The sequence below is a fragment of the Aotus nancymaae genome, unplaced genomic scaffold, assembly GCF_030222135.1.
Source record: "Aotus nancymaae isolate 86718 unplaced genomic scaffold, 86718_ANA_hifiasm-v0.15.2.pri h1tg000011l, whole genome shotgun sequence".
In the NCBI taxonomy this organism is placed as follows: domain Eukaryota; kingdom Metazoa; phylum Chordata; class Mammalia; order Primates; family Aotidae; genus Aotus; species Aotus nancymaae.
In genome coordinates, this window is record NW_026988422.1 from 35761381 (window position 1) to 35774947 (window position 13567).

Here is a 13567-nt window from a genome sequence, read left to right on the forward strand (position 1 = left end):
AAAATTTCATTCTTTGACAATTACTGCTCTTCTATCTGTCCAATTCTCATCTAGATATATTCTCAACATGTTTTGTCTTTCCTCCTCACTTCTAATTCTGATCACTACTTAGTATGATTTCTTACTTCTTGTTTTGGTACAATATCTGCTTCTTGAATCTAAGTACACATTAGAGCTCTGTTGCTTTCTGTTTTTAAAGTTTTCTACCATTGTTTTATTTTCTAGGGAGGTGATAGATGGGGAGAGCATATTTACTCTGAATGTTTGATTAACTCTCTATTTTAAAGTTACGGTTCAATTCTGGACTGTTACTGAAACTACCTGAAGACGTAGGCATATGGATGGTCTCTTCTTTAGCTCTATAATAATACCAAATTTCCCTCTTATAATGATTAGGTCATTTTTAGGGAAGCTGAAGAGAAGGAGGAATTCAAACGGTCACATTTTTTAACAAGTCCCTGTGTGGACTCTCAGGATAACAGATCCAATATGCAAAACAGAGTAGGGGCAACTCAAAAAGAGATAGCTTAAAAGGATAGCTTCCTGAAAACCAATTCTGAAAATATAATACAATTTCACTTACAAAAATATATTTATAGATTTTGCTTTTTAGAAAGGGAGATTTTAATTCCAAAGCAAAATTACCAGCACTTTAGCTAGTTGTTCCATTTATTTATTAGCCAGATCATTCATTCATTCAACACTTACTAATCTCTACTAACATATTACATGCTGGGTTGGCATTTGATGCTGCAGGTCAGCCAGGCTAGAAGCCAGTCTTTGTGACCTTTCAAAGGATTCCTAAATTCTACAGCCACCATTCCTACAGTTCTATGGTTCTTTAGTTGATTACAGCTGCTAGAATAGGGTCAGGGTGGTTTAAAAGTAAGGGCACAAGAGACTTTAAATTCTTGGAAAATCACGTTTTAATACTAGCTCTAGTAACTGATTACCTGTGACTCTAAGGTAGTATCTCCCTTGAGTCACCCTTTCTCAACTATAAAATGGAGATATCTCAGCTAGGTGCAATGGCTCACAGCTGTAATCCCAGCACTCTGGGAGGCCAAGGGAGGTGGAGCCCTTGAGCTCAGGAGTTTGAGACCAGCCTCGCCAACATGATGAAAACCCTTCTCTACTTAAAAAACAATTAAGTTGTTTGGGTGTTATGGCATGCGCCTGTAATCCCAGCTACTCAGGAGGCTGAGGCTCTAGACTAGACTTGCTTGAACCCAGAAGGCAGAGGTTGCAGTGAGCCAAGATCATGCCACTGCACTCTAGCCTGAACAAAAAAATGAGACTCTGTCTCAAAAAAAAAAAAAAAAAAGCTCATATAAAAATCTAGTTGTAAAGAAGAGAAATAAATCATTGCAAATATAGAACTTTGTACACTATAAACACAGAACTTGGTACATAGCTAACATTCAACAAATGATGGTTATTATCAGTTTATGTTTTTATTATCATTCTGATACATTTCCTTCTACAATTTCTACAGTGCAAAATGGGTTTAAGATGATCAACATCGAATTTCCAATCCCTGAAAACAGGCAAATTAGAACTAATATTTATTTAACTTTGTGCTAGTAAAAAATTGGGCTTCAACAAAATACATATTGAAACAAGTGACAGACTTCTGTTAAAAGGTGATGAACTGACCACATAATGATGATCACTATCTCTAGAAACCCCCTAAAATAACACTTGACATTATATACTGAAATTTTACCCAAAAGAGTCAAAGAAACCAGCAACTAACAGAAATTCTTGAGTTTACAGGATAGCAGATAAGAAAAGAAACACCTTGCTGAAAAGCTGAAACTTCCTTTGCTTCTAAGATAATAAAACTGGCTAAAACTGGTTGGAATCAATACAGCCAACTAGAGTTAGCGCAGAATGAGTGTGCTTACATCACAACCCAAATTTCTACCATGTTTCATATTAACTCCTCTCAAACCTATACATGCGATCCAAGAGGTAGCATGAAAAGTGCACATGCTTGAAGACTTTTCAGACCCCTTTCCTTCCACCAATCACTTACTAATCCCAGAATCCACCTCCTAAACCTTTTCTAATAAAATTACTGCCTTAAAGCCAACATGGGGACACAGATTTGAGCTTGACTATGTTCTTCTCATGAGTCAACTTGCAATAAGCAGCTTTTTTTCCTCAAAAACCTGGTGTTAGAATATTGGCTTCCAGTGCACCAGGCTGTGAGCCCCTTTTGCTCAGTAATAATAGGACTGGTTTAAAGAGGCAATTAGACTTCCCCACTTCAAGGAACCAAATGAATGTACCTCCTCTCTCAACCCCAATAGACAACAGAAGGTTTAGTGTCTGCAGAGGATCTTGGAACTTGGAAATAGCAGGCAGTTAAGAGGGTGGGATCAGAAATGAGCGCCATACAGAAATTGGGAATTATGTCAAAGTCTATGTATGTAACAGAACGTGGAGAAGTCTGGCTCTCTTTCTCCATTCATCTCCCACAACCCTAGGATCTAGAAGAGTCCTCCTTCTCCCTTTGTTATCCCTAAGACATACCACTGAAATTTCAGAACTCTAGGGACAAAGTAAAGATTGTAGGGCTTCCTGACAGAACAAAAATGTGAAACAAAATACATTTAAAATTACAGCTTTGAGGTTCTGAACAGCTACACTGGAAGACAGAGAAAATGGAACAATTCTTCAAAATTCTAAAGGAAAGTTATTTCCAATCTAGAAATCTATACCTAGCCATAATCATTAAATGTGAGAGTAGACTAAAAACAGTTTTTGGACATGGAAAGTCTTAAAAACATTACCTCCTATGCATCCTTTCACACGAAAGATACTGGAGGATGTATTCTACTAAAAGACAAAAGAAGAGAAAGACACAGAATGCCCAAAACACAGAATCTGACATATAAGAAAGGCAAAGACTGGCCGGGCACGGTGGCTCAAGCCTGTAATCCCAGCACTTTGGGAGGCCGAGGCGGGTGGATCACTAGGTCAAGAGATCGAGACCATCCTGGTCAACATGGTGAAACCCCGTCTCTACTAAAAATACAAAAAATTAGCTGGGCATGGTAGCGTGTGCCTGTAATCCCAGCTACTCAGGAGGCTGAGGCAGGAGAATTGCCTGAACCCGGGAGGCGGAGGTTGCGGTGAGCCGAGATCGCGCCATTGCACTCCAGCCTGGGTAACGAGAGCGAAACTCCGTCTCAAAAAAAAAGAAAGGCAAAGACTTAGAATGGATGCAATGTGAACTGAAATAGGTTAAGAGTATCTAGGAGAGACGTCCCACAAAACATGTGTGTGATGTGTCTAAATGTACTAAGAAAATATTTTAAAACTAAGCAGAGTTTTGGGTTGAGCTGGTAGTAAAACAGAAAACTAAACAAAGAAAAAAGACAAAAATCATTAATTCCAGAAAGAAAAAAAAAATTGTCAATGAATGGAAAACAAATCATGGTATATTCCCCTGCTTGGATGTGAAAGTGTTCATGTAAATAATGATGTAAACACCCAAAAGTGAGCAAACCAAAGTTATGACGTGACTATATTGGGAGAATTAAGGGAGGAAAGGTGTATGCACACATGCATGAATATGTGTCTATTTGTCCTTCAGGACAGCACAGAATCAAAAGATAATGCCTGAAATGGAAATTTAACATTCTTGACTGATATAGATGAAAAGGACAAAACAAATCTTAAAGAGCTGAAGGACTGGATAAATGGAAAGGATGAGCAGAGTGGGCATTTGCCTTTTTTTGTTAAGTGGACCTACAAGGTTTTTAAAACTCTTAAGTGTGATAAAAATAAAACTTCAAAATCAAAAATATAGAAAACCTATTAGCACTCATGCTAACTACCCTTAGATGTATAGCATAATTTAAATACAGAAAATGACTACTGAAAATTTGATAAGTATTTTTAGAACACATGTAAAAGCTGCATGAAAGCACAAAATGTTAATTATGATTACATTATTTCTCTTATTAAGCTATGATTTAATATCAAATTCAAAGTATATTTTATACATCAGCCCCAAGAACAAAATATTTAGGTGAAAAATTCTCACTAATAATTTGCAAAAGGGTAAGTTCACACCACTAGGGTATGTTAACATTACCTTTTAATAAATTGTCGTATTTGTCCTACCTTGCAGCTGAGGAACCTTGCATTCAAGATAACAACAATTTTATCACCTTGAATTTATTTAGCACTATCTTGCAGTGAGCTCATAACATTTTAAAATTGTCAGTTAATTTAATCAACAGATGAATTATGAATTTTTAATTCAAACCCATATACAGAACTATGTTTTAAACAACAGATAAACCAATTGAAGGAAGGTTAAATGACTGTATTAAAATCTAAGTTCAGATCAGTATCACTAGCAAAGTTACAAAAAATTTGCCAATTCAAATTTACTGCTCAATCATTACATTCCATTTCAAATGAGTTACAGGCTAACAGGCTATCACATCCTCTCCTGTCTTTATCATATGATGAAACCATTTTAGTATCAGCTAATTTTTGTATTTTTAGTAGAGATGGGGTTTCACCATGCTGGCCAGGCTGGTCTCGAATTCCTGACCTCAAATGATCCGCTCACCTTGGCCTCCTAAAGTGCTGGGATTACAGAGTGAGCCACCATGCCCAGCTGAAACCCATTCTGAAATGTTCTTTTTAGAGCTTTTACTTCTGATTGGAGATTTTTTTTATTATGACTGTTTTTTAATTAGGTGAATTTTAGGTGTTTTTCATAACTTTTATTTAGAGATTTTTAAATAAGTGATACTCAGTAAAAATAAATCCTTATCAAGTATGAGAATTTGGTCAGACAACCATATGGTTATAATGTTACCTAATGGACATATTACTGATAACTAGACTTTAAAAAAGTAGATTCAGAGTTCACTAATCACGTAAACATGGGATATTATCACCCACTTTTAAAAGAGATATTTTAAGGTAATTATAAATGCAAACTTCAATAAGAAGTGAGTCAACCTCCAAGGGAAACAAATGGCCTAGGTAATATTCAAAACAAAACAAAACAAAAACAAAAAACAAAAGTACCAAAATAAGTCTTTACCTTGAAACCTAACTTGACCAAGTCATGTCGTTTTAAGGCAGCATGAGTACAGGTCATAGCAATAATTTTGGCTTCTTTCACTAAAAGGTATTTAGACCTGTCCAGTCCACTTCGAAGCAATTCAGAGGCTCTGAATTCCTATGGAAATGAGGAGCAATGAAAGATAATTTTAGGAAAACAGAGTTTATGCACATAACCATACAATCGATCAGACTTAGTTCCTGAAAAATTAACGTAAATATATTATAAACTAAGCCTAATGAATTATAATTCTGTTCATTATTATTTGGGTACCAATTGAGTTCATATAATGGCTGACACAAAAGTTATAATTCAAACTTTTTTGTACATAAGGTAAAATATTTACAATATAAACAAGAATACTGAATAAAATTCAGTTATCACTGTACCTGTATTATTCAATATCCCTCCAGGAAAATAGAAACAATTTCAAGTATTCATACAAAGGAAATTTAAGCAAGTAACTGGTTATAAAAGTGAGAGAGGAATTACTAAGGTAATGTAACACAGAGATTAGAGACAGCAGCAGTCACCATCATCCCCAGGCTAGAAAGAATAAAGGTAGGAAGTGATATTATCAGAGCCTAGGGACTGTAGTCACACAAAAAAGCTGGAACCACAAGTTTTTCCAGCAGAAACTGGAGTCATGGAAGAGATGAAGCCCAAGGCAGAGGGAAGTGATGAAAAAATACCTTGGCACTCTCTCATTGGCTATACTAAACAAGTCAGCTGACGTAGGAAGCTGGGAAATTAAACCTGCAAGGATAAGCCAGTACATCAACCATGGCAAAGGATCCCCAACAGAGCAGAAAAGGGCATGGACAATAGCGGTATTTGAGGGGCAAACAAGGCAAAGCAGCATACACAATGTCAAGTTTTATAAAATCTGAACCTTACCAATACTTATTTTAAAACTTAACATTTCTGTTTTCTAATAATTAAAATATTACAAACATAGGTGAGGTACGCTGTATAACCTTCTGCCTACTCCCTCCCAAGGCAGTATTATGATGAATTGAGTATGTTTTTATCCTTTTACTTTGTGTTTATGTAACCATAAACATAATACTTTACATTTATTATTCTGTACCTACCATCCTTCCACCTAACCATATACTTTTCAGTATTTACTGAAAGTATACTACATGTCTGACACTGTTCTAGGAAGTGGGTACATAATCACATCTAAAGGATACAAAAACAAAAGACAACGTCCCTGACATTTTTACCTGCAGTAATCCTATTCTTGCTGAGGAATCTGAGCCTGAATGTGATCCCTTTATAGACCACTGTAGTTTTACAATGATGTTTGCTATATATTTTTGCAATGATGATTCTGCAATGATGTGGCAGAAACTAGGAGACATCTCCAGGGGAAGCTGGGTTCCAGACATAGTCTCTATTCCCACTGTATAGCTATGACTCTTATTTCACTTTAATAATCAGAATCAATCATCCTGGCTACCACAGCAACCCCACTATTTTACTGATCAAGAGGCATAAAGGACTTAGAATGGCCACATGGCAGTCTCAAATTCCAATTCAAAGTATCATTATTGAATTTCTGATGGAAGCATTCCTTTCTTAAAAATACTAAGACCTTTACATCAGGACAGTCAGAATAAAGATCCAATTTATATCTTACTTAAAATTAACAATCTAATTTCTCAGATTTGAATACTTCGAGCCAGGTGCGATGGCTCACACTTGTAATCCCAGCACTTTGGGAGGCCGAGGTGGGCAGACCACTTAAAATCAGGAGCTCGAGACCAGCCTGGCCAACATGGTGAAACCCTGTCTCTACTAAAAATACAAAAATTAGCTGGGTGTGGTTGTGTGTGCCTGTAATCCCAGCTGCTCAGGAGGCTAAGGCAGGATAATTGCCTGAACCTGGAAGGCAGAGGTTGCAGTGAGCTAAGATCGTGCCACTGCACTCCAGTCTGGGCAACAGGGTGAGACTTGGTCTCAAAAAAAAAAAAAAAAAAAAAGATTTGAATATTTCACATTTACTTCATTACAAAAAAAAAAACTAAATTAAAAACCATTAAAGGCAACTTCAAAGAACTTGAGAATCCTTACCTCAAGCTGAGTAAAGATTTTCTTAATATGCCTAAAACATCCTTCAGCAATTTCCATGTCTTCTTCATAAGATCTTCCTTTAAAAATGGGTTGAGGAGCATTTGCAAAGTATTCATGGAAAGGGAAGAAAGTGGAGACTTCCGTAACATCTGGCAAGGTACTACCTTTATTTTTCACTTTGCTGATATACTCTTCCCAACGAGACATTACCTGTATAAATAAGAACTTGAGGTTAACTGCCACCTAATTATGATGTTTTAAAGGATTAAAAAAAATTATAAAAACAAGATCTATTAGGTGAAAAAGAAAAGAAAGAAATTTAATCTTTGATCCAATATAACTATTCCTCATTTTCTGTAACTAACAGATTGCTCTTCTGTTATAAAAAGTAAGCTTGTCTTTGGAGAAAAAAGGCTCTTTAATAACAAATTTCTACAAACTAGAAAGAACCTTAATGTCATCTTATGGAACTCTATCTCGGATATTTCAGATTCTCCACATAACTCAAGATAGTTTATTACTAATGCTTAAAAAGAATGTAAAGGCAAGAAAGCTCTCTGGACAAAGACATTTCTCATTTTTTCACCTCTGTTTCTCTCCATATATGGTAAATTCAGCTTTAGCAGCTTTTTAATCAATTTGGCACTTGTCAAACCTTCTCCCAGATTTTTAGAACGTTTATAAAGAATGTCTGCTGAAGGTGAGTATATATTTGAAAGCTCATGTTATGACTTTTGTGATTATAGTTCAATTGCTTTGTATAATGTTAGCTATGCCTCTACCAGGCAGTTACTATGTAACCTCAATTTCTGTAATTCTCTCAGGTCTTTTTCTGTTAAAATCTCAGTGTTTCTCAAAAGTACAGTCCTTAGGCAAAATATTTGAAGAGCTAAATAAAAATGTGGATTCCTGAATTCCACCTCTATTGAATGAGAAGCTATAGGAACAAGGGCTAGGGAATTTAACTTGTGAAAAACTTTCCCAATATGATTCTTACATGTTGAAAAATGTCAATTTACACTGTGAAGCCTCAAGTTCATTTTTTCCAAATTTATTACATAAACCTCCATAATTTATAGATTATGTTTCCCCATTTTAAACATTGTTTTCACTGAAAGCCAAGTAATTTGCCATGTCAAGAAAGCATTTAAGCATGATCTTTACTCCTTTATTCAAGTCCTAAACAGTCTTGAATCTAATGTAGGCTATATTGTGTATTTTCTCTGCTTCACAAGAAGCCATGAAAGCTGCTCATTTTGAATGGACTAAACTGGTTTGTGATATCCACTTACAATGAGCTTACAATATTATAATTTATATCTAAAATATATAATTGTCATTAGAACAAAGAACAAATAAAGTTATACAAAAATCTTCATTATCTGATTATATCCTAGTCCATTTAAAATTATTAGTAAACCAACTGACTATTAAAGTTTAGTTTTATTTACTTTATTTGGCTATTGCTCATGGGTTTTCATATTCCCAAAATTAACAATAACAAAAGCAAAAGTACACCTTTATACTGAAGTCAGAAGACTTGAAGACCCACTGTACAATTAGTTATAATTTAATTTAATTCTAACAATTTACTTCTGGAAATTTAAGAATGCTTTCCTTCATTAGTTGATTAATGTATACAATATAAGTTAACTGTACTTTGTTGCCACTCGGTAGCTAGAATATTTAGTTATATTTCTACAGTAAAAAAAGAAAAAAGAGTGACTAGAACTTTGTCAATGAAGAAAAAAATGTAAAAAGTAGCAAGATTGGCCTTGCACAGAATGAGTCATCAGGCAAAGTTATTTAGCAAAGAAAATTGAAGATAACACAAAATACACTTAACATTCATAAATATAGCTTTTGTAATACCATATATTTTAATCTACTCAAAAAATAAGCTTTCAAGAAGGATCATAAGAACTCATTCAGCTTCCACCTGGGGTTCATATTATGATGAAGTATGATTCAAAAACCCTTAATATCTTACCTGGTATAAGAAGAAATAGCCTGCAGTTTCACAGGTATATGAAGCATCTCCTGGAACCCCTAGACTCTTTTGCAATCGTTTGACTTCTTCTAAAAGTTCTATTCTTCGAGCCAGGACATAATTAACTCTTCCATACCTAGACATTTCAATTAGGCAGAATGGCAAAACTATAATAAAGAAACTTTGAAGGAAACAATCAGCAAAATTCAAGAAAATCATAATAGCAATTGCCAAAGAAAGGGGAAAAAAACTAGAAGATATGGCTTCTATTTAACTATTGGTGATAGTTCCTGGGTTACTTTACACAAAAGCTACTTAGGGAATACTCTATGGACCAGCGTTGATCCACAAGGGTGTTACTGGTTTATGAGGAAGGAAAACCAACTACATGACTAAATACATCGTTTATTCAGATCTCAATCTTTTTTCTCACAATAACACACTTTCACAAAGAAGAAAACAGGACAGTGACTTCTGGTACTAGTTGATTTCATCACAGACCAAGAACATGTAAGTTCACAGACTGGCTGCTTCAAACAAAGTGTTTTACACTATTATAAAAGTAGATTCCATCTAAAGGCTTTGAAAAGTAATTTTTAAATATATTTGATTATCTCTGTCATCTATAAATCCCAATACATAGCTTGGCACCCTAACCTAGCAGGTTTATAATGTTTGCTGAATGAGTAAGAAAACTGAAGTTTGGAGAGTACCTTGTCCAAAAACACACAGTTAAGGAAGAAAGTAGTAGAACCATAATTAGATCCCAAATTCTATGCACGTTCTTTCCACAACAACGAAGGGTCTCCTACAACCCTTTGATGCTTAAAATAAGACTAAAATAATTTAATCAGTCACTGTTGTTCACATGTTTAAAGACTCAACAAAAGTCACGTTTCTAGCTGTTCTGTAGTTCAGAGATTCATATTTGAGGTATCAAGGGATGATTAAGAATAAAAAAGAGATATAAAACATGATATATGTTTTGAAGAATTTGTCAACTTGGAAAGATATAAACATTATCGCAGATACCTTTTTTTCTGCTTGTTTATTTATAGTTTAAATTTTTATCTATAACGAACACTTTGTTAATGAGAAAAAAATTAGAAATGCTTATAAAGACTCTGTTAATAAAATGCCAAAATTCTTGTGATATAATGTTAAACTTAAAAAGCAATATACCTGCCAGGCATGGTGGCTTACACCTGTAATCCCAGTTTGGGAGGCTGAGGCAGGCAGAACACTTGAGGTCCGGAATTTGAGACCAGTCTGGCCAACATGGCAAAACCCCATCTCTACTAAAAATACAAAAATTAGACAGGTGTGGTGGCAGGTGCCTGTAATCCCAGCTACTTGGGAGGCTGAGGCACGAGAATCACTTGAACCCAGGAGGCAGAGGTTGCAGTGAGCCGAGATCACACCACCGCACTCCAGCCTGGGTGACAGAGTGAGACTCCATCTCAAAACAAAAGAAAACAAAACAAAAAAGCAATATGCAGTACAATTAAACTCTATGTACTATCTGCTCAATTAGTACATTATTACACTTAAAAGATAAAGACTATTAATTATATTTAAAAAGCAACTTAAAAATTACAAATAACAGCATTACAGAAAAAGAATAGCAAAAGTTGTTTTAGGATAGTGTAATTATGGATAACCATTTCTTCTCTACAACTTCACCAGATTTTACAATTTTTTCTTCAGGGGAAGTGATATTACTTTTATTGTGAAACAATAGTCATGATTTTTGTTTTTAATTGTTAAGAGAGAAAGAATATGTCCCAATCAAATATGTAAACTAACAAGATCTAGGTTATGTGTCAGAAGAAAAAAGTATATTTTTCCTAAGAAATTTGGTGGTACCTGAAATCACCATAAAAATTCTACCTCTGTTCTAATATTCTTTAAAAACTACAAATTCTACTTCAGTATAATTGTAATTATAGTCAGACATTCTATTATCACCTTTCATGTTCACTGAATTCTGAATTATTAGATTTTAGAATCTAACCTACCTTTGTAAGTTGGCTTTAAAATGAGGAAGTACTTATGGGATGAATTCAGAAGTATCACTGGCTGATCCGAAATTAAGAATACAGAGCCCTGCCGGGCACGGTGGCTCATGCCTGTAATGTCAGCACTTTGGAAGGCTAAGGCGGGCAGATTATGAGGTCAAGAGATTGAGACCATCCTGGCCTCTATTAAAAATACAAAAATTAGCTGGGCGTGGTGGCATGTGCCTGTAATCCCAGCTACTTGGGAGGCTGAGGCAGGAGAATCGCTTGAACCTGGAGGTAGAGGCTGCAGTGAGCAGAGATCGCGCCATTGCACTCAAGCCTGAGCAACAAGAGCGAAACTCCATCTCAAAAAAAAAAAAGAATTAGGGGTGAAGGATGAGTTTTATTAATACATGTAATCTGCATATCAGTGATTTGTATGTACACAGTACTCCTTCAAAGTATTTAAAGATTAAAAAAATATATATAGAATCCTAAGTAACTTATGGCATGTTGTTCTTTGCTCTTTGCAACATAGTGACTTTGTAGAAGCTAAAAAGTCACTGTGTAATACGAGGACTCAAAATAGATGCACATAATCATGTGATACAATTATATTACAAGCTGTGTAATACGAGAACTCAAAATAGACGGACGTAATAATTTAAAACTCTTTTAATGTCTATAGTCAATTAGTCAAAGATCATGTTTAATAGACAAAGGCTGCATTAAATACGTCCAGCTGTTAATTGTGCTTATTATCTAAAACTGGACTTTGAAAATGGATTTAAATACAAATAAAATAAAACATTATAAAGCAACTTTTAAGGAAAAGAATTAAAATACTAATGGCAGAAGAAATCCGACTTACAAAGTTTTAGTCAATTTACAGTATGTAATATCAAACATAAAGTCAGCCAAACTGGCAATAAGTATCAGACGTTATAACCCCAAAGCTTATATTATCATTAATCATTAATTTGTATTTCTTTTCTTCTCTTTTTTTTCTTTTTGAGAAGGAGTCTTGCTCTGTCACCAGGCTGGAGTACAGTGGTGTGATCTCAGCTCACTGCAACCTCTGCCTCCCAGGTTCAAGTGATTCTCCTGCCTCAGCCTCCCATAATTTGTATTTCAATAAATAAATTAACCTCTTGACTGATACCTAAAATATATGCAAATTAAATGTCTGAATAAGATGTGAAAAGGAATCATTTAAAGTTGTACAGTTTTGAATTGGCAACATTAAAAATTACCTCAAGAAATAGAAAGCAAAAAGCAATCTGCAGTTTTAAAAAGATTAAGAAGATCATTCTTTTCATTAAAATAATTGCATATTTGAAGACAAAATGGCATAACTATACACAACATAAACTGAGGGACATCATGACTAGATTTCTAGGTCAACATATAGTCTTAGTAAGTTATATTAAAAATTTTCAGAATTAAGTCTGAGTATTCATTGCTCTCTTCTTCTGGTATTTCCTTAGTAAAAGAAATGAAGAGGAAATAAAAAATCATTTTTAACACTGTTACTCACTCCCATTTGCTCACCTGCTGAAATCTTTCTCTGTCTCCAGCTCTTCTTCTCCATGACCAAGACGCAGTAGGTGGCGCTCATCAATGTCTAATGCCATGATTTTCTCAAACAACTGGTTTAGGGCCTAGAGAATAAAGCAAGAAGGGTGATGGTGTGTTTTAAAGAATCAGCAGGCACCTTTAAACACAGCAAAAACTAACATTTAAAAGAATCAAAGTTGAAACAGAGAAGGAAATTGGCCTTATACTAGGCCACTTATAATACAATCAAATAGTATTTGTATCGATTTCTGATATTGCCTTCTATGTATATTTGGCTGTATGAATAACTAGAAACCATAAAACTACCCACCCATTAAACGTTAGCTTTTAATTTATGAAAGGAGAAAGGCATTGGCTCAGATGTTATTTCTTCCAAGTTGTAACAATTCCTAAAATAAACAACCATACTGAGTTTCATTTCATTGAACAACATTTCCTTGGTTGCAGAGAACTGGAAAAGTTTTTGCAGTTGGAGAAAGACAACAAGAAGGCAGTGAGTGTGTAGGTAGAATACACTAAGAAGACCAGAGGGTGGAAACATAAATTGCATCTTTCAAATCTTAGTCTGGAAGTCTAATGTTGTCTATATAATAAAGAAAAGAGCACTCATTTATTGCAAACTATTCTGATGAAGGTCATTTAAAAGTCACTATTTTCTATCTATGAAATGTTCATAATTAGGGTTCCCTCGAACCCTAGTATTCATTATCTGAACCTCTGCAGTTTTAATGTTTTGCAGAAAGGCAAAAGTTTCATAGTATGGAGAGACTCACTAATAAAGTTATTATTTTAAAATGAGGCCCCATTCAAACACCTCTCCTC

At 34.8% G+C, this 13567-nt stretch overlaps 1 protein-coding gene across 1 annotated transcript in view; it reads right to left on the reverse strand.

Moving 5' to 3' along the window:
• Window positions 1-13567, reverse strand: part of AQR (aquarius intron-binding spliceosomal factor) — a 120646-nt gene that overhangs the window by 23536 nt on the left and 83543 nt on the right. Inside the window, exons 24-27 of the mRNA XM_012465267.3 lie at window positions 12719-12828; window positions 9168-9303; window positions 7178-7387; window positions 5078-5215 (exon numbers count right to left, since the gene is read on the reverse strand). Of these exons, the coding sequence (XP_012320690.1) occupies window positions 5078-5215; window positions 7178-7387; window positions 9168-9303; window positions 12719-12828 (594 nt within the window). The remainder of the gene's footprint in view (window positions 1-5077; window positions 5216-7177; window positions 7388-9167; window positions 9304-12718; window positions 12829-13567) is intronic.